General features: G+C 37.5%; 1 protein-coding gene across 1 annotated transcript; it reads right to left on the bottom strand.

Moving 5' to 3' along the window:
• Positions 1-395: 395 nt before the first annotated feature.
• CLEC4A (C-type lectin domain family 4 member A) lies at positions 396-13,297 on the bottom strand. The gene is made up of 6 exons (XM_055566098.1): positions 13,127-13,297; positions 9,081-9,194; positions 6,159-6,260; positions 3,500-3,651; positions 2,265-2,389; positions 396-1,201 (listed from the first exon to the last, which is right to left on the bottom strand). Exons 1-6 carry the CDS (start codon positions 13,203-13,205, stop codon positions 1,060-1,062), a joined length of 714 nt encoding a protein of 237 aa, XP_055422073.1. The 5' UTR covers positions 13,206-13,297; the 3' UTR covers positions 396-1,059.
• Between the last annotated feature and the right edge of the window lie 8,489 nt (positions 13,298-21,786).

The raw sequence follows: 21,786 nt of genomic DNA on the forward strand, positions 1-21,786 counted from the left end.
TGCAGGGAACACAGATTTGATCCCTGGTCTGGGAAGATCTCACATGCCACAGGGCCAATAATCCCATGCACCACAACTTCCGAGCCCACATGCTGCAACTATGAAGCCCAAGCACCCTAGAACTCATGCTCTGCAACGAGAGAAAGCACCACAATGAGGAGCCTGTGCAGGACAACACAGAGTAGCCCCTGCTGGTCTCAACTAGAGAACGCCCACACACAGCAACAAAGACTCGGTGCAGCCGAAGATAAATAAATAACTTTTTTAAAACAGAATTTTAAGATTGATTTTCTAGAATAGTGACCTCAGAGCAATTTTTATTATACATCCTGAACAAAATTTAGTATATAAACACTTCATATTGAACATTTATTTATATAAGAATTACATACCTATGATATCATACAATATGCCTACTATATAAGAATAAGGGTTTAAAATGATATAAAAAATAAACATTTTAATTTTTCACTTTATTCACTAATAGTAAAATTAATCTACTCTCACTTTTCAATTACTACTACTATTTTTAGAGAAAACAGTGTGCTATGATATGTTACATTATTCTGCAAATCTCAGCTCAAAACTGTTTTGAAAGTGTTTAAGTTACATATTGCTGAAGAATAAGCCACCCCAAAACAGCTGTTTTATTATTTTCACAATTCTGTCTGTTAATTGGTACACAGCTGGATACTTCTTCATTTTAATCTCACTCTTTAGACACAAATCTTACATAAAATCTATAACATACAAATAATTGCTGGTACTCAAAAGAAGATGAAAGAAAATAGACTATGAATGACATTTACAAAAAGATGGAAAATAAAGTTCTAGCACTGACTAATATTTTCAGCTTGAAATAATGCACATGCCAAAAAAACATTTGGGAGTGGCAAATTTCGCTCCCCTTAAATTTCGTGAATGAATGAATGTGTGCACAACCTTCTGGAAAATTCTATTAAGATCCTTAAATAAGACATATGAATAACAAGAATATATTAGCTATCTCTATGATGTAGGATACCGATTCAACCTCATGGTCATGGAGAATGTTCCATTTTATAAGTAGATCTTCATCATCTTGCAAATAAACTTGTGAAACTCATTACAAGAACAATCATTCCAGCCCCATTTTCTTGAAGGAGCGTTTAGCATAACACAATGCTCTTTAGGATTGTTGGGTTCACCTCCATGCCAGAATCTGAGCACCAGAAAGGGGGGAAAAAGGATGAGAACATTTCTTTAAGCAGTGCTTTGAAAAGAGACAGTAAGGGAGATGGCTAGGCATGGACGTCAAAGTCAGATATGCCCAAATCATTCTTTCCCACTTCTCACAGAGTTTTTCCTCCTCTGTATCTCTGATATATTCCTTGAAAATTGTTCTTACATCACCCAGCACTGTGTCATCTTATTGCATTAAGCACCCTCCCGAAGAACATTCCAGAGGCTGTCTTCTGTTTGTCTATCTTACGTCCTGTTACCAGGAAATTGTTAGTCCACAGACTCTCTTAAAAGATGTAAAAGACTTCATATGGGTCTCAGGTATCAATGTAGTAAACTTCATTTTTTTAATGCACTGCTTTTGGAGTCTGATGAGCTAGCTAACATCTCTGAATCTGCTCCTATCCCTGTTACCTTGGACAAGGAATTTAATTTCACAGATTCATAGGGACTAGATTAATATCTCTGTATGTTTCACACAGTGATATGAGGGTCAAAGGTGGTAAGGTACTAAAATGTACTAAAATACTTAAGAGTTTCAAAAGAACTGCATAAATGTAAGACTATCAGAATTTAACTTATTTTCTGTATGAGAGATATTAAATTCTTGATAATTGGTCACGATCTTAATTGACATACATTTCTGTTATATTTAGAGGTAAAAATAGTCGTGGTTGAAAGCACAAGTTTTGATGTCAAACTGACCTGGGTTTGAGGACCATTGTAACAGCTGCTAGATAACCACTGAATTATCTAAATTCTTTAAACTCAGTTTCTTCATCTCTATAGTGAGAATAATAATAATGTGTGCCTCATAGTATTATTTGATGAGTGAGATAATAAGGAAAATTATTTAACCTAATGCCCAAGAATTAAAAGAATGTGAATACTTTCTTTTTTCGAAGTATAGTTGATTTACAATGTTGTGTTAGTTTCAAGTTTACAGCATGAGCTATTTTATATTTTAATAGCTGATCAATGGAACACCCTAAAATCCCTGTAGAATGGAGAACCTGGGTTTCTTTATTGAATTCTGTACTCACGTGGCACTTTTGTTGTATGGTGTCTGATCAACCCACTGCCAGTGTCTTTCTCCCGTTGTCAATGTCCTGTCTGACAGGCCCACATAATAAGCAAAGTCAGTTCTCAGTTTCTGGGTGATGAAATCCTAAACGAATAAAAGAAAGGAGTTATAGCCCTTAGAATAGTCAGATTGAATTGAGTTCCATAGGCTTTACAGAGAAGAAAAAGAAAATTCATAATGAACCACATGGGGGCCCTGCAAAGGAGCCTTGGTTTTTTTCTGGCAGAGCAGAATAGAATCAAAGATATCACTTATGAGCCTGAAGTTGGTCTTAGTCTGTTCAGGATGGATTGCTTATAAGTGACAGAAATTTGTTTCTCACAGTTCTGAAGGCTAGAAATCCCAGGTCAGGGTACCACGAGGTAAGATAGTGATTCCCGTTTTCTCATTGTGTGCATTCACGCATGTAGAAGGAGAAGTTGCTCTGTAGAATCTCTTTTTTAAAAACATTAATCCCATCCACAGAGGCTTCACCCTCATGACCTATGCAGCTCCCCAAATCTATACTTCCTAATACAATCATCTTTGGAGGTTAGAATTTCAACATATGGATTGGGGCGACAGGACACAAACATTCAGAACATAGCCATGTTCAATACATATGGAGGCAATTTCTATTCACAATCATAATGAACTCTCATCTCAGACTCAATTCCCTTCATTTCTTCCCTAAAAGAGGATATTCTTCAAAGTTGTACATGAGAAAAATTTTGCAAATTAAACAACTTTCCTTTTAACAACATCAGATGGTTAGTGGTCATTTCTGATCATTGATTGTGACTCTTCATGATTGAACTTCATTTCCCAGTTGGACATAATTCCCCTTCCCTGTTATATAGTTAATAATTTATAAAACATTTATGTTTTTTATATTTCAACAATGATAATTAATAATATTTATTATTTGAAATAAAAGAAATCATATTTCAGGCTGAAATATTTTCAGCCTTCCACTTAACCCCTATGTAGTATATTTTCAATGCCACAATTTATTTGGGGCAGAGGTTAGTTTTATAGAAGAAGAAAAAAGTCATGGAATGTAAAATCTTAGATAGCCTTTGCTATTTATTTTCTTAAGCCTTCAGACACAGCATCAATATTCTAAGACAATAAAAGTCTCCTTCTTAACTAAGAGAGATGTTAAAAAGCCAGGCAACACTCTTGACTCTATTATCAATTAGAAACTAGTAATACCTGCTCGGCTTTGGTGTTGATCACCAGCAGGTGAGAATTCATTCTCAAGCATTCCTTCTCACTATCATTCCAAGACTTAGCTCCATTAGAAATAAAGTAGCAGTTAGAACTAAATGGCCCCCAACTCTTTGGGCAGCAGCTCCAGTCTTTCCCTGTATTGAGAAGAAGGCTATATTAGTGCAATATATTAAAAGTAATTTTTAAAGTGTATAAATTATAAAAATTAAGGACCAGAGGAGACTACATGGAAAACAGGACTCTTGTCAGGTGTCAAGGAGGTCAAGTCTGCCTACATCAGACCCCCTTTCTTTTGCCTGTGTCGTATCCAGAAAAATCAGCTAAAACAGAAATTTAAAGAAGATCCTCAGAACATAACACAGAAATACTCAGGTTTCAATGGAAAATTATTTATCATACCAAGAACCACAAAATTAGCTTAAAAATATATATATATATGCCAATACCAAGATAAGAGAAATACTGAAGTTATCTGGCAAAGATTTTTTAAAAGCCATGGAAAGATGCTTCAACAAGTAAGTACAAATGTTTGAACCATATGAAAAAATAGGAAGCCTCAGCAAAGAAATAGATAATTCAGCAAACAAATTAAAGATATAAAAGAGAATCAAGCGGGATAGTTGGAAAACATAATAACCAAATTAAAAACACAGTAGATGGGCTCAACAGCAGAATAAAGAAGACAGAAATATCAATGAATTAAAAGAATAGTAGATATTACTCAACTGAGCAAGTAATTCTAACAAGTGAAAAGCTGAACAAACTGAAAACCAGCAACTTTTCATACACAGAGCAAACCATCGCTCCCAGATCTGGAGAGACACAAAGGCAATACAGAGAATCACAATATATTGGAGCAGAAACCTCTTTGGGAGCCAGTCCCAGGGTAGAGAAACCAGAACTGTAATTGTGGGATTGCTGGAAGTACAGTGTGGACAACTCTAAGAGATCAAAAGTCCAGGGTGACCCAGGCAATGTAGAGGCACCAACACTTCCTCGAGTTTTACATCCTGGAGTTCCACAAGGTTGTTGTCATTGATTGAACTGCTGTTGCACAGTCTCCTGCACTGGCAGGCAGATGCTTTACCACTGAGCCACCAGGGAAGCCCCGACACTATTGATACTATGTGCGAAATAGATAACTAATAAGAACCTTCTATACAGCACAGGGAACTCTACTTTAATGCACTCTGGTGTTGTAAATGAGAGAGAAACCCAAGAGGGTAGAGTATTTATGTATGTATTGCTGATTCATTTTGCTAAGCAGAAGCTATCACAACATTTTAAAGCAACTATAATGCAATAAAAATTAGTTTAAAAGAGAAAAAAATATTTCATGATGCCTGCAACTGCAATGTAATCTGTAAATGACTGTGATTTCTGTTGGTGAGACACACACTATCATGATTTGTTGTTTCCATTCGTAATTTCCAAAGAGCAGTGCCATCTGCCAGGAGCCTGTTATGAACACAAACTTGAGATGGGCTGTATCTCTGGGTTGTATCAGAAGAGCAGCCAGATCCACCCCCTCCCCATCACCAGGCAGAACCAGTTTTTCAGTTAGAAATAATTTGATAAGTGGAAAGATATCTCAAATGGAAAAAAAGACTGAAACATATTAGTATTTAATCTTTAAAAAAATGGATAAAAGTGTACCATACTAACACTAGACCACACAAAGCAGGGAGTAGCTATATATATATCAGCAAATATATATAGTATATATATATACTATATATGTACTATATATATATCAATAGATATATATATATAGTATAATCAGTATATATACTTCAGAGCAAGGAAAGATTTCAGAGTTAAGGTGGACATAGAATAAGGATAAAGGGAATTTTTTCTTGTTCAGTTCTCCAAGAAGCCATGTTATTGCTGTTGTTGTTGTTCAATCACGAAGTCATGGCTCTTTGCAGCAGCATGGACTGTAGCACTCCAGGCTCCCCCATCCATGGGGTTCTCTGGGAGAGAATACTGGAATGGGTTGCCATTTCCCTCTCCAGGGCATCTTCCTGAACCAGGGATCAAGCTCAAATCTCTTGTATTGGCAGGCAAATTCTGTACCACTGAGCTAGCAGGGAAGCCCCGACACTATTGACACTATGTATAAAATAGATTTCTTGGGTTTCCCCCAAGAAACCATAACAATCCTTAAACCGTACGTATCTAACAACAGACCGTTAAAAAGTGAAGCAAAACCATAGAACTGCTAACAGAGTTTAGGTTTGGGATAAAAAAAAAATGGAAATTTTTAAAGCAGAGTATTTTATGTATTCTCCCAAAAATGTTTTATGTACATAAAATATGATTTCTTAAAACATATATGAATTAAATCTCTCTTGACCAAATAAGTTTTAACCGGTATGTGACTAAAAGAGCAAGTATGCACAGAAAGTTCAGAAAGAAGCAAAGACTGAAGAAACCGAAAAGCAATGTAATCTTTTTCATAATTAAGATTATTTCTTTGCACAAATGAATTAAAGATATGCATATTATAAAAATTTTAGGCCCTAAGTAGTTGTATACTTAAAACTTAAAATGTTCATAAGACTCAATTTCTTAGTATTGGAAATACTGACCTAGGACACAGTACTGTCAATAACTGAATTATAGGCACATTAATTTTTACCTTCTAGGGTTGAATTTTCTTTCACACATTCCAATTCTGTGTGAGTGAGTTCTCTTGTAGCCTTTTCTTCTTTTTGAACATAAGAACATTTTTGAAAAAAAACTGAAAAAGAGAATAAAATCATTCGTTTTCCTGGTAGCATTTTATAGCTTCATTCTTTTTTCTAATCGTATAAACATTTTAATTAAAAGAAAGAAGTTGTCTGAATAGAGAAATAAGACTCAAATATGTACTCAATTCTATGCTTATAGGAAATGAACTTCAAACTTAAACACCAAATGAAAGTAAAGAAGGCTAGAGTGGCTACACTAACGTCAGATAAAACAGATGTCTAGATAAAATGCAATATTTTTTTTTAGATTTTTATTTTATATTGCTGTAGAGTTGATTAACAATGTTATGTTAGTTTCAGAGATACAGCAGTGCCTCAGTTATACAGACACGTATCTATTCTTTTTCAAATCCTTTTCTCATTTAGTGTATTACAGAATATTGAGCAGAGTTCCCTGTCCTCTACAGTACTGTCCCTGTTGGTTATCCATGTTAAATACAGAGCAACTTCCCAATTGGTTCTTATTCCTCAGCAGGCCAACACACAGATCTAAATATTCATCAAGCCCCCACCTCCTTGATTCTACCTCCTTATTATCATTCAAAGGTATTTCCCTTCTCCTTCTTCGCTACCTTAAATCAGATTCTCACTATTTCTCAATTGGACAATGAACTGTCTTTCTGGTTATTCTCTTTGCTTTCAATTCTCTCCTCATATATCCATTTTACACATCTCCACCAAAAGCGTATTCCTATAAATCAAATTTAGTTATATCACTTCCTTGCTTAAAATTCCATAATGGTTCTCCATGACTGTGACACATTGCAGAAATGGCCACAATTTTCAACTCTCCCTGTACCCACACCCCTTTGCAATATAACTTCTTAGTTTTTCCAGTCAACAAGTGGGGTCTATTTATTCACCACTTGAAACTGGACTGACTCTAAGACTTCCTTCAGCCAACAAAATGTACAAAAGCAACTCTGTCTGTTGTTGTTGTTTAGTTGCTAAGTCATGTCTGACCCTTTGCGACCCCATGGACTGCAGCACGCCAGGCTCCTCTGTCCTTCACTATCTCCTGGAGTTTGCTCAAATTTATGTCCATTGAGTCAGTGATGCTATCTAACCATATCATCCTCTGCCGTCTTCTCCTTTTGCCTTCAATCTTTCCCAGCATCAGAGTCTTTTCCAATGAGTCGGTTCTTCGCATCATGGCCAAAGTATTGGAGCTTCAGCTTCAGCATGAGTCCTTCCAGTGAATATTCAGGGTTGATTTCCTTTAGGATTCTTTCAAGCTAAGGCTTCAAGAGGCTTTGCTCACAGCTGCTCTCACTCTTGCCTGGAAAATCCCATGGATGGAGGAGCCTGGTGGGCTGCAGTCCATGGGGTCGCTAAGAGTCGGACACGACTGAGCGGCTTCACTTTCACTTTTCACTTGCATGCATTGGAGAAGGAAATGGCAACCCACGCCAGTGTTCTTGCCTGGAGAATCCCAGGGATGGGGGAGCCTGGTGGGCTGCCGTCTATGGGGTCGCGCTGAGTCGGACACGACTGAAGCGACTTAGCAGCAGCAGCAGCAGCTCTCACTCTGCAAGCCTACATGTTGCCATATCAACAAGCTCAAGCTCACCTGATGAATTATAAAGAAGTGGAACCAATTTGTCCACATCATTCCAGTTTACATCCTCTTCCTCAGAAACTGGGTTACCTGCAGCTGATACTTGACTATGTATGCATGAATGACTTTAGCCAGGACCAATGAAACGGCTTAGCTGAGCCCAGTTCAAATTGACAAACCACAGAATCATGAGCTCAAAACATTTTGTTTTAATCCACCAAGTTTTAGACTGGTTTATTAAATAACAGAAGATAATTGATAAAATAATCTGCAGGAGGGCAGGAGGAAATCCGCTCTTTAGAATTGTACAGGACACTTTTCATGATCTGAACCCTGCTTGTTTCTCCCATCTGCAACCTCACAGTTCACTTAGCACCATATGTCACAGTCATTTAACATATTTTTCCAAATTTTTTCAAGCTGTCCCACATCTGTCATGCTTAGTCCACACAGGTATAGATGTCACCTCCTCCAGGAAGCCTATCTCAGCTTCCTGTGCTTCTTACTCACAGAACGTTTACCAGACGTTGTTATAAACACTGGTTCATTCAACCAGTTGCCATCATCCTGCAAACTTCTCAAAACCAAGGGCTACAACTCTGCTGTCTCTATCTGGCACAGTGCCTGACATAGACTAGATGGCCACTGTTGCTTATTGAATGACCAAATGAATGAATAAAGTATCTACCCAAACTTATACTAATTTTATGATTTTAAAAAACTTGATGAGTTCTTGATAGGCAGAAATCTACCTATTTGTCAAATGGATTTTAAGAGCTCGTGCAGTCTTGAGAAAGACAAAAGTAATTAAGATGAAAATTCAGTAGACTATTTTCCTGGGAGATTTCTTCCATTTCCTTCTTGTCCATCTGCTCGTCCCAAAATATGTGTCTATGTCCTCAACAGGCATAACCTTATAAACACTACTAAGAAAATACAGATTTGGTCTCACGTAAATAACTATCTAGTGCAGAAATGGTGCCCTATAGATTTAATTCTGCAAAACAGAAACATGTACACACATATACTCTTCTTTCAATTTCTCTAAATAGAGAGAATGCCATTATTTCTGTAAAAGAGTGACTAAATGCAAATAAAGAACCAAGCTCACAATGAATTCCCACTATCTATGTCTTCCCCCAGAGAAGACTTCTTTCCCAGATTTCCGAATAAACTCATAGTTTATCTGTTTATTTGATGCCATCTCTTCAAGTCAGGCAGACATTTCTTATAGATCCATCTGGATACTTACAGATAAAAGCGATCAAAAATGAGATTGCTAATAGTAGCAGAAGTATCAGCAATGAGGTAAGAAGTAGCTTGGAAAAACTATGGCCACTTTGGTGAAGTTTGGTCTCTTTGGGAGCTGAAGAAAGAATCAAATTAATCAAATTATTATTATCATGAATAATAAATTCTGATCTTGACTTCCTCTTGCTCCTTCTCTTCCTCCTCTCCCTTTTCTTGTATAATACACTATTACTATTACATGACATTATTTCAAATATGAAGCTACAAAGGAAATAGTAATGTTCATTGTAGAAAAGCTAGAAAATACATAAAAGCACAAATTCCTACCATTGAGGATGAAAGTAAAAGTGTTAATCGCTCATTCATCTCCAACTCTTTGCAACCCCATGGGCTGTATCCTGCCAGGCTTCTCTGTCCATGGAATTCTCCAGGCAAAAATACTGGAGTGGGTAGCCATTCCCTTCTCCAAGGGATTTTCCTGACCCAGGATAAAACCTGGGTCTCCTGCACTGCAGGCAAATTCTTTACTGTCTGAGCCACCAGGGAAACCCACTGAGGATAACTGTTAATATTTTGGTATACATTCTTCCAGCAATTTTTTAAGTGTATATACATGCATGCACATTTTGCCACATGACTGACATACCATATATATTGGGTTCTGACCTACTATTTTCTTATATACTGTATCACCATATTTTCTTCTTTTACCCACTGTATTGTGGTTGCATAGCATTTCATTATATATTTAAATAATCTTCCAGATTATTTCTAACTTTAACTACTTTACGTAATGCCATAGCAGATAATGCTTTATAATTGTCCCTCATCACATCCTTAAAATAAAATCAGACTGTTTTATTAAATTTATTAATTTATTTTTAATTGTAGAATGATTGCTTTACAACACTGTGTTGGCTTCTGCCATATAAACACCACACTGTTCATCACAGCACTATTTACAATATCTAGGACATGGAAGCAATCCAGATGTCCATTGACAGATGAATGGATGAAGAAGTTGTGGTACATGTACACAGTGGAATATTACTCAGCCAGACTGCTTTTTAACTTTATTTTTTATGGAGGTATAGTTGAGTTACAATGTTGTGTTAAAAAATCAGACATTTTTAGTCACCATTTCATGGTTGAGAATTATTTTATCAAGTGTCCATTGATAGGCGAATGGATAAAGGAAATGTGACAACTGTATGGAATGAGTATTATTCACTCATAAAAAATAAGGAAATCCTGCCTTCAGGATGGACCTTGAGGGCATTATGCTAAGTGAAATAAGCAAGAAAGAGAAAGACAAATACCATATGATCTCACTTATCTGTGTAATCTTTAAAAGATAATAATAACTCATAGATACAGAGAACAGAATGGTGGTTGCCGGAGGTGAGGGGTGATGAGGTCAGCAAAATGGGTGAAGGGGGTCAAGAGGTACAAATTTCCAGTTACAAAATAAATAAGTCCTGGGATATAAGGTACAGTATAATGACTATAATTAATAATACTATAGGTTAAAATATACATATATAAAATACTGCTTATTTGAAGATAGCTAAGTGAAAAAATTGGCTTAAAGCTCAACATTCAGAAAACGAAGATCATGGCATCCGGTCCCATCACTTCATGGCAAATAGATGGGGAAACAGTAAAAACAGTGTCAGGCTTTATTTTGGGGGGCTCCAAAATCACTGCAGATGGTGACTGCAGCCATGAAATTAAAAGATGCTTACTCCTTGGAAGGAAAGTTATGACCAACCTAGATAACATATTCAAAAGCAGAGACATTACTTTGCCAACGAAGGTCTGTCTAGTCAAGGCTATGGTTTTTCCAGTGGTCATGTATGGATGTGAAATTTGGACTGTGAAGAAAGCTGAGCGCCGAAGAATTGATGCTTTTGAGCTGTGGTGTTGGAGAAGACTCTTGAGAGTCCCTTGGACTGCAAGGAGATCCAACCAGTCCATCCTAAAGGAGATCAGTCCTGGGTGTTCATTGGAAGGACTGATGCTAAAGCTGAAACTCCAGGACTTTGGCCACCTCATGCAAAGGGTTGACTCATTGGAAAAGACTCTGTTGCTGGGAGGGATTGGGGGCAAGAGGAGAAGGGGACGACAGAGGATGAGATGGCTGGATGGCATCACCAACCCGATGGACATGAGTTTGAGTAAACTCCAGGAGTTGGTGATAAACTCCAGGAGTTGGTGATGGACAGGGAGGCCTGACGTTCTGCGATTCATGGGGTCGCAAAGAGTCAGACACAACTGAGCGACTGAACTGAACTGAAGAGTACATCTTAAAAGCCTTCATCACAAGAAAAAAAACTGTGAAACTATGTATGGTGACAGATGTTAATTAGACATTGTGATGATCATTTTGCAATATACATAAAAATCAAACCATTGTGCTTATACATCTGAAACTAATATAATTTTGTCAGTCATATCTCAACTGAAAAAAAGAATTATTTTCTCAAAGTTATAATATATTGCTAAGTGGGGGTAAAACCTGCAATAATGTATACTATGATCTCATTTTTAGAAAAACACATACACACATTGATGTATATTTATATTTTGAAGGATGTACACAAAATGTAAATTAAAGTTATTTCTAGATAGTAAGAATAAATACAGCAATTTAAATTTGTGTGTGGACCGAGAGACTGTCAAAGAGAGTGAAATAAGTCAGAAAGAGAAAAACGAGTATCATATATTAATGCATATATGTGAAATCTAGAAAAATAGTACAGATGAATCTATTTGCAAAGCAGAAATAGAGACACTGATGTAGAGAACAAATGTACAGACACCAAGACAGGGAAAAAGGGAGGTGGGATGAATTCAGAGATTGGAATTGACATATACACTCTACTATGTATAAAATAGATAACTAATGAGAACATATTGTGCAGCACAGGGAACTCTACTCAATACTATGTAATGACCTATATGGGAAAAGAATCTAAAAGAGAGGATATATGTACATGTGTAACTGATTCACTTTGCTGTACAGCAGAAACAACACTGTAAAACAACTAAACTAATAAAAATTTAAAAAATAAATAAATTTGTGTGTATCTCTGGTTTTTTATTTTTTTCTTTGAACATTGCAGCATATAATAACAAAGTTATATAAATTTTTTTAATTTGTATTTATTTTTTAAAGGTTATCAAGTATTTATTTATTTATTTATTTTGGCTGTGCCTGGCAGCATGAGGAATCTTAATTCCCTGACCAGGGATTGAACTCGTGCATTGGGAGTACAGAGTCTTAACTACTGGACCACCAGGGAAGTCCCTATAAATTTTCTAAGGGGAAAAAAACAGTTTCCTGAGCATTTTCCATGTTTCCACAGAATTTTGGAAAACATAAGCAATCATAACTTCCCTCTCACAGCTTCTCATAGTCTCCACGGTTTTTTTCCTCTTTTGTTCTGTATCTAAGATATCATACATGCCACCCAAATTACCTTTTATTTACTTCCAAACCTCACTGAATCCATCTCAGATACAGCGTGCAATGGATTTTCTGATTGCAGAGCAACCGCCCTCAAAACATAAGAGACTTTCTGTATAAAACTTTCTAGGCTTTCATCTGCAGTGGTTTGTTCCATGTTAGTCTGATACTAACCAATACACTCCAACACTCTGCACTCAAACTCTTCTCCCGTGACTGATTGAGAAACAAAACCCACCAATTCATCATTAGCCCCTGCATCTGGACTGATGGTTTCAAGACCTGAACCCACTGTCTACACTGCAGTCTTAGTTCACCTCAGAAAGCACACAAGAACTTCTCAGCTTCATTACCATTCTCTTTAACTCAGGTCCATAGTGGATTTCTCACACCTCAGTTTTGTCGTGGCATTCCTGTACCATCCCTTAATGCTTTTCAGGCAACTCGATCTGAGAATCCTGTGTTTCCCAACCATGGCCAGAGAACCAGCAACCAACATTCCCTAGGCTTTATTTATAGTATTCTCTCTTCACCCTTCATCCCATCATTCACTCTGACCATTGGAAAGCGAGTCTTACCTGCAGGAGGCTCTGATTCGGTGCCTGAGGACTTGGGTTTATTAAACTTCACTTCAGCATAAGTGACCTCTGAAGTCATGCTGCGATCTTCTGTTCTTGTCAAAGAATCCTATCCGTCTCTTCCTTAAAACCACTTAAAATGAAATGCAAGCACGGTGGTAACTTATACTTCCTATCACACAACTAGCTGAGAACAGAGACCCTAGACAAGCAACCACAAAAAACTTGAGAAGAATTTCATGAAAATTAAAAACCTCAGGGGTCCAAACTCCAAGACAGGCACAATGTGAATTATACCTTTAAATATTGCGCGAGCAAATAGCAATAGAAGTAGGAAGTCAAAGGGTAGGGGAGAGAAATAGGAAGGAAAGGAAAAGGGGAACAAAGCAGAGACATTCTCCCTAATAACAGTGAACTTACCAGAAAGGATGAAATTAAAGCATTTGTGAGCATCTACCTGCAAATGGTTCAGACGGTAAAGCATCTGCCTGCAATGCGGGAGACCCGGGTTCGATTCCTGGGTCAGGAAGATCCCCTGGAGAAGGAAATGGCAATCCACTCCAGCACTCTTGCCTGGAAAATCCCATGGACGCAGGAGCCTGATAGGCTATAGTCCATGAGGTCGCAAAGAGTCGGACACGACTGAGCGACTTCACTTTCACTTTCACCTGCAAAGAAAATCATTTGTAGATCCACCAACCTGAGTATATACTCATTCATGTTTGCATTCTCCTCATCTTCTGGGGTTGATCAGGCAACTTTGGGGACTACATTCCAACTGACAGAACAACTTTCTTGCCAGACTCCCCAGACTCTTTCAAAAGTCAGAGTCCTCTAACGCAGTGGGAAGTCAAAGTGTAGATTATGTGCCTTCAGAAGTTGCTCTCCTGTGTTCTCTGCTCGTCCCTGTTCTTGATTAAGTCCATCATGCCTCCGCATGCATTCTGCTTAAGTGCCCCCAGCAGCTCCCGAGAGCAGCTCCCTACTGGATGCTAGAGGAGAAGGGCGTCCTTCTTTCTTTCATCCCCAGGACACAACAGCAAAAGGCTTATGGGTATACAGGAGCCTTTAACAAATTAGGATAATTTAATGGATTCACAGTTTAGAGGAGGAACTAAGCACTACATATAAGCCAAGAGGAAAGCACCCCCAAAATTAAATCCTTCATGCAGAATCTTTTTGCAGACATGCTCCCAGCTCACACCCAAGATTCAGCTCTCCCCAAATGAGTCTCCATTTTATTTTTTTTTCTTTTTCCGGTTTTTGGTGAACCACCCAGCTTACAGGATTTTAGTTCCCCCACCAGAGCCCAGCAGTGAGGTACAGACTCTTAACCACTGGACTGCCAGGGAATTCCACTGATTCACCTTCTTTTAGTCTCCCCACCTAATTCCTCTCTCCCCTGCATAACACATACATACATACACACACACATACACACACACCCCACAAGCATTTATCTCTGTATTTATTTCTATGTCTAAATATATTGAAAACCATGAGTTCACACTAACCTCTCTAATCCCAATCCTACACAAAGAGGTCATTCTATCTTTTTCTCTTTCTGCATCTCTAACTCCCTCTGTGACAGTAAGAAAACTGCTTCAATTCTCCTTACTTATTTGATCAATGTTGTTGTTCAGTCACTAAGTCATGTCCAACTCTTTGCGACCCCATGGACTGCAACATGCCAGGCTTCCCCATTCTTCACCATCTCCTGGAGTGTGCTCAAATTCATGTCCATTAATTCGGTGATGCCATCCAACCATTTCATTTTCTGTCGCCTCCTTCTCCTCCTGCCTTCAATCTTTTCCCAGCATCAGGGTCTTCTCCAATGAGTCAGCTCTATGTATAAGGTGGCCAAAGTATTGGAGCTTCAGCTTCAGCATCAGTCCTTCCAATGAATATTCAGGGTTGATTTCCATTAGGATTGACTGGTTTGACCTCCTTGCCATCCAAGGGAGTCTCTAGAGTTTTCTCCAACACCACAGTTCAAAGGCATTAATTTCCTAGATTTAACCCATTTTCTACCTTGGCTGCCCCTCCCTCCTTAACTAAGATGCCCTTCTCTCCTCCACTGGGCTCCTTTCTCCATCCAGGCCCTATTGCTGTTGACACCACCTCCATTCTGCACGGGAGTCCTGCACTGAGGCAGCCAATCCCCACAGCCATTTCTCCTCACCCTGCCCAGGTCTGCCACCTTCCACAGCACAGCTCTCCTTACTCTGCCTGGACTCTGATTCCTGAAACCAGTGCCCTGACGCTAACGTGGAATCTGTTCTCACCCCACTCAGGCTCTGACACCCTGTCCAAGGTCACCTTCCTGTGTGAAATCCCTCCTCACCCTGCCTGGGCTCTGAGTCTCCACACTGTGCTCCCGCATCATGTGGACAGCCTCTGAAACCCACACCTGCGTGGACGCCTTCCTTCCTCTGCTTGGGCTCAGACACCTCCCCACAAGGATGCCCTGGTCACTGCGTGAGCCCCCTACACCAACCCCTACTCCACCACACAGATGCCCTGTTCACCTCTCAGGCATTAGTACCCAGACCAGGCTGCTTATGACACCCCATACCAGGCCACAGCCACGTGTGGACATGCTCCTCAGCCTGCACAGGCCCTGATGCCAGAACGGTTGGTCTCTTCACTCATCTTGGGCTCCAACACCACTGCCAAGCCAGCCCCCTGCACAGTCACCCTGCTCACCCTGCGTGAGCTCTGACTGCCTGCACCAGACTACTTGCTCCTCCCCCATCCCACCACTCAACAAACACCCTCCTTGCTCTACCCACCTAATGCTTCATTTAGGACTGAATCGTTTAGTAAAGACAGGAAATGGGGTACAAAAAACAGTAAGGGAAGAAAAAGAGCTAATTTTTATAAATTTCTACAGCAAATAACTTCCAGACCTAACAAGCACTACTGGACCTTAACCATCTAAGCTGGTTTCTGGATTCAGCGGCAGTTCACCGGCTGCCCTTGTGGCCTCAGACCACAAGGTTCACTGTCCCCATCACTACATGTGTGTCTGCAGCTGACCCCAGCCACTTCACAGGTACCTGCAGCTCAGTACACACAAAAAAGAGGTAAATAGTGACATGAAAGAACACACAGGGGGAGTAAAAGGGCAAAGTTTTTGCATCCAATCAAAGTTAAATTGTTATCAGCCCACAGTACCATGATAGAAGGAAGGAAGGAAGGAAGGAGAAAGAAAGATATGATGTTTTATGGAAGCTTCAGGGTAAAAATCCTGAAGCATAAACCTACAGTAGAGTCACAAAAGATTAAGAGAAGGGAATCAAAATATACCACTACAGAAAATCATCAATTCACAAAGGAAGACAGCAAGAAAAGAACAATGGAACAACAAAACACACAAAAAAAAACAATTAGAAAGATGACATAGTAAGTCCTTACCTATCAATAATTACCTTAAATGTAAATGGATTGAATTCTCCAATGAAAAGACAGTAGCTGGAAAAAAAAGCAAGACTCAACTATATATATTCTACAAGAAACTCAGCTCAGCTTCAAGAACACACATAGGTTAAAAGTGAAGGGATGGAAAAAGATACTCCATACAAGTGGAAACCAAAAGATAGTAGGGATAACTATACATATGTCAGCAAAATAAGATGTTAAGCCAAATACGGTAGTGAAAAGCAAAGAAGGTCATTATATAATGATCAAAAAAATAACAATCATAAAAATATATGCATTCAACATCAGAGCACCTAAATATATTAAGCAAATACTGACAGATCAGAAGGGAGAAATAGACAATAAATAATAGCAGGATACTTCAATACCTTATTTTCAACAATGGATCGATTATCCAGATGAAAATCAACAAGGATATGTTGGACTTCAACCATACTATAGACCAAATGGACCTAAAACAGACATCTACAGAACATTCATCCAAAAAAGCAGAATACACATTCTTCTCAAGCACAGAATATTCTTCAGAATAGGCCAAATGTTAGATCAAAACACAGTCTTGGCAAACTTAAGAACACTAAACTTGTACCAAGTATCTTCTCCAACCACGGTAGTGTGAAACTAGAAATTAAGACCAGAAGGAACACTAGAAAGTTTACAAATATATGGAAATTAAACAACACAATCCTGAACAGCCAATAATAGCTCAAGGAAATTAAGAGGAAAGTTTAAAAATATCTTGAAACAAGCAAAAAAATGGAATACAACATACCAAAACCTATGCAAGGCTGCAAAAGCAGTTCTAAAACAGAAGCTTATAGTGATAGATAAAAGCCTACATTAAGGAAAAAGAAATATCTCAAATAAACAACCTCACTTTATACCTCAAGGAACTGGAAAAATAAAAACAAATTAAGCCCAAAGTTAGTAGAATGAATGAAATATCTAAAGTCAGAGTGAAAAAGAGAAACCATAGGAAAGATCAACAAAACTAAGAGCTGGTATTTCAAAAAAAAATAAACAAAATTGACTAAGAAAAGAAGAGGGAAGACTCAAATAAATAAAATCAGTAATGAAATTTGGGACATTACAACTGATCATACAGAAATGCAAAGGATCATAAGAGACTACTATAAACAACTGCACATCAACAACCTGGATAACCTGGAAAAATAGAAAAATTCCTAGAAACGTGTAGCCTACCATGACTGAAACAGGAAGTAACAGAAAATCTGAAGAGACCAATAACAAATAAGTAGACTGAATCAGTAATCATAAACTTACCAAAAAGAAAATGCTCGAACTAGATGGTTTCCCAAATATCCACCCAACATTTTTTTAAAAATTAGCAGCAATCCTTCTCAAACTCTTCTCAAAATTTCAAGAGGAGGCAACACTCTAGAACCCATTTTATAAGGCCAGCATTACTTTGATACCAAAGATGAAGATGCTACAAGAAAATGCCAGTGTCACTGATGTATATGGATACAAAATTCTGAATAAAATACTAGCAAGCCAAATTCAATAACACATTTAAAGGACTGTACACCATGATCAAATGTGGTTCATCCCTAGGGTAAAAGATGGTTCAACGTATACAAATTATTATCTGTGACACACTGCATTAATCAAATAAAGGGTGAAAATTACAGGATTATCTCAATGGATACAGGAAAAGCATTTGACTAATTACAACATCCTTTCAGGATAAAAACTCTCAACAAATTGGGTATGAAGGAACACACTTAAACATGATAAAAGTCATGTATGACAGGACAAGGCTAACATCATACTCAATGATTAAAGGCTGAAAGCTTTTCCTCTAAGATCAGGAACAAGCAAGGGGGCCCCCTCTCACCATTCCTGCTCAACAGAGTACTAGAAGTCCTAGACAGAGCAATTGGGCAAGAAAAGAAAATAAAGGTCATTCAAATCAGAAAAGAAGAAGCAAAATTTTCTCTGCAGATGATATGATCTTATATATAGAAAATCCTAAGAACTCCACCAAAAAAAAACTGTTAGAACTAATAAATAATTTCAGTAAAGTTGCAAGTTATAAAATAAACATATAAAAATCAGTGTCCTTTCCATATAACAATAAAACAACCAAAAAAGAAATTAAAAAATCCCATTCACAATAACACCAAAAACAATAAAATACTTAGGAATAAATCAACTAAGGGGGTGAAATTTCTACATACCAAAAACTACAACTTTGATTAAAGAAACTGAAGACACACACAAAAATTGAAAGCTCTCTTGTGTTCATGGATTAATATTGTTAATTAATATTGTTAATTAATTGAGGAATTAATATTGTTAAGACATCCATACTACCCAAGCCAATTATAGATTCAACACAACCTCTATCAAAATCCCAATGGCATTCTTCACAGAAATAGAAAAAAAGGAATCCTAAGATTTGTGTAAAATCACAAAACACCACAAAAAAGTAATACCCAAAGCAACCATGAGAAAAAAAAACAAAGCCAGTGGTGTCACACTTCCTAATTTCAAATTATACTACAAAGCTATCATAATTAAAAGAGGATAGTACTGGCATAAAAAGAGACACATAGAATAATGGAACTAAGTAGAGATCCCAGAAATAAACTTCTGCATTTACAGTCAACCTATATTTAACAAGGGAGCCAAGAATACTAAATAGGAAAGGACAGTCTTTTCAACAAAACTCTTTAGTAGGAAAACTGATAATCACATGCAGAAAATTAAATTGGACCACTGACACCACTCCCAAAATTAACTTGAAATAGATTAAAGACTTAAACATAAGATGTGATATCATGAAACTTCTAGAAGAAACCACAGGGAGGAAGTTTCTTAACATTGGTTTTGACCACAGTTTTTCAGATATCACACCAAAAGCACAAGCAACAGAAGTAAAAATCAATACGTGGGACTACATCAAATTTAAAAGCTTCTGCACAGCAAAAGGCACAATCTACAAAAGAAAAGACAACCTACAGATGAGGAGAAAATATTTGCAAACCATATATCTGATAAGAAGTTAATATCCAAAATATTTAAAGAATTCATACAACTCAATAACAAAAACAACACACAAAAAAACTAAAAATAATTTGATATTTTTTAATGGGCAGAAGCACCAAATAGACATTTTTCTAAAGAAGACATACAGATGGCCAACAGATTTTTTTTTTTTTTTTTTTAGAGTCACAAGCAACTGACTAACTCAGTATGACTCAAGACCACAAAGAAACCACTTCCATTTCATGCTGTTCTGATACCTAGGGTTGGGGCCCAGACTGCAAGGGTAATGCTTAGGACATATATGAAATGATGCTCAACATGACTAATCACCAGGGAAATGCAAATTAAAGCCATAAGGAGATATAACTGCACATCTGTTAGAATAGCCAAAATCCAAAAGAAAAAAGATAACAAATGTTGGGGAGGTGTGGATCAAGGGGAACCCCTTGCACACTCTTGGTGGAAATGCAAATTGGTGCAGTCCTATGGAAAACAGTATGGAAGTTTCTTAAAAGATTAAAAATAGAACCACCATATGAGTCAGGAATTCCTCTTCTGGGTATATACCCAAAGGAAATGAAAACAGGATACTGAACAGATATTTGCACTCCCTTGTTTATTGCAGCATTATTCACAATAGCAAGATATGGAACAACCATAGAGTCCATTTGCAGTGAATAGATAAAGAAGATGTGGTATACATATGCAAAAGAATACTATTTGGCCATGAGAAAGAAGGAAATTCTGCCATTTATAACAACATGGACAGACCTTGAAATTGTTATGCTAGGTAAGAAAAGTTTGAGAAAGAGTAATACTGTATTTCATGATACCACTTATGCATGTAATCTAAAAAAGCCAAACTTGTAGAAACAGAGAATAGACTGGTGGTTACCAGAAGCTAGCAGGTGGAGGAACTGGGGAGATGCAGATTAAAGGTGTAAACTTTCAATCAGTAGATAAATTAAGTTCTGGATATCTAATGTCCCGCACAATCATTAAAGGCATATCTTGGAGAAATCAGTTCCAGTTTCAGAAACCAGTTTCAGTTCCAGTTCCAGATGACCAGAATAAACGAATATTGCAACAAAGTTACAAGAATTTTTGGTTTCCCAATACATATAGAAGTTATATGTACACTATACGTGTGTACTAAGTCACTTCAGTCGTGTCTGACTCATTGCAACTCCATGGATTGTAGCCCTCCAGGCTCCTCTGTCCATGGGATTCTCCAGGCAAGAATACTGGAGTGGGTTGCCATGCCCTCTTCCAAGGGATCTTCCCAACCCAGGGATCGAACTGTGTCTCTTATGTTTCCTGCATTGGTAGGCAGGCTCTTTACCACTGAGCCACCAGAGAAGCCCAATGTCTACACTATACTGTACTCTAGTGAAAAACACCTTGAAAAACAATATACACACCTTAATTTTAGAATACTTCATTGCTAAAAAAAATATTAACTATCATCTGAGCCTACAGTGAGTCACAGTAGTAATATCACACAGATGCTATAACAAATACAATAATGATGAAAAAGTTTAAAATATTGTGAATATTACCAAAACATGACACAGAGACACCAAGTGAGCAAATCATCACAGTGCTGTTGAAAAATGGCACTGATAGACTTCCTAGATGAATGGATGCTACAAATCTTCAATTCATAAAAAACGTAGTATCTACAAGTGTGATAAAAGGAGGTAAGCCTGTAGAGACAATATTATAAACTTCACAGTTGCTAACAGATTAGGTCTTAATTGTTCTTACCACAAAAAAAAAAAAAAAAGAAATGACATCTACATGACATGATAGAAGTATTAGCTAACACTAGCTAGTGCAAAAAAATGTATCAAATCAACGTTTTTTACATCTAAACATTTACAGTTAATTAAATGTCAAATAAATGCCAATAAAATTAATTTTTTATTAATTTATTTATTTTAATTGGTGGCGAATTATTTTACAATATTGTGATGGTTTTTGCCATACATTGACATAAATCAGGCATGGTTGTACATGTGCACCATCTTTGAGTCCCCTGATTCATGCATCAAACTTGGACTGGTCATCTATTTCACATATGGTAATATACATATTTCATTGCTATTCTCTCAAATCATCCCACCCTTGCCTTCTCCCAGAGACCAAAAGTCTGTTCTTTATATCTGTGTCTCTTCTGCTGTCTCGCATACAAGGTTGTCATTACC

Source organism: Bubalus kerabau, chromosome 1, assembly GCF_029407905.1.
Source record: "Bubalus kerabau isolate K-KA32 ecotype Philippines breed swamp buffalo chromosome 1, PCC_UOA_SB_1v2, whole genome shotgun sequence".
Taxonomy (NCBI): domain Eukaryota; kingdom Metazoa; phylum Chordata; class Mammalia; order Artiodactyla; family Bovidae; genus Bubalus; species Bubalus kerabau.

Bases quoted from the DNA above. Each gene is read 5' to 3' on its own strand.
- CLEC4A (XM_055566098.1), bottom strand. From the start codon at position 13,205: ATGACTTCAGAGGTCACTTATGCTGAAGTGAAGTTTAATAAACCCAAG. The intron at 3,652-6,158 runs GTAAAAATTAAT...TTCTCAATACAG, and splicing joins AGAAAATTCAACCCTAGAAG to GGAAAGACTGGAGCTGCTGC. The intron at 1,202-2,264 runs GTGAGTACAGAA...TCTGGTGCTCAG, and splicing joins CCATACAACAAAAGTGCCAC to ATTCTGGCATGGAGGTGAAC.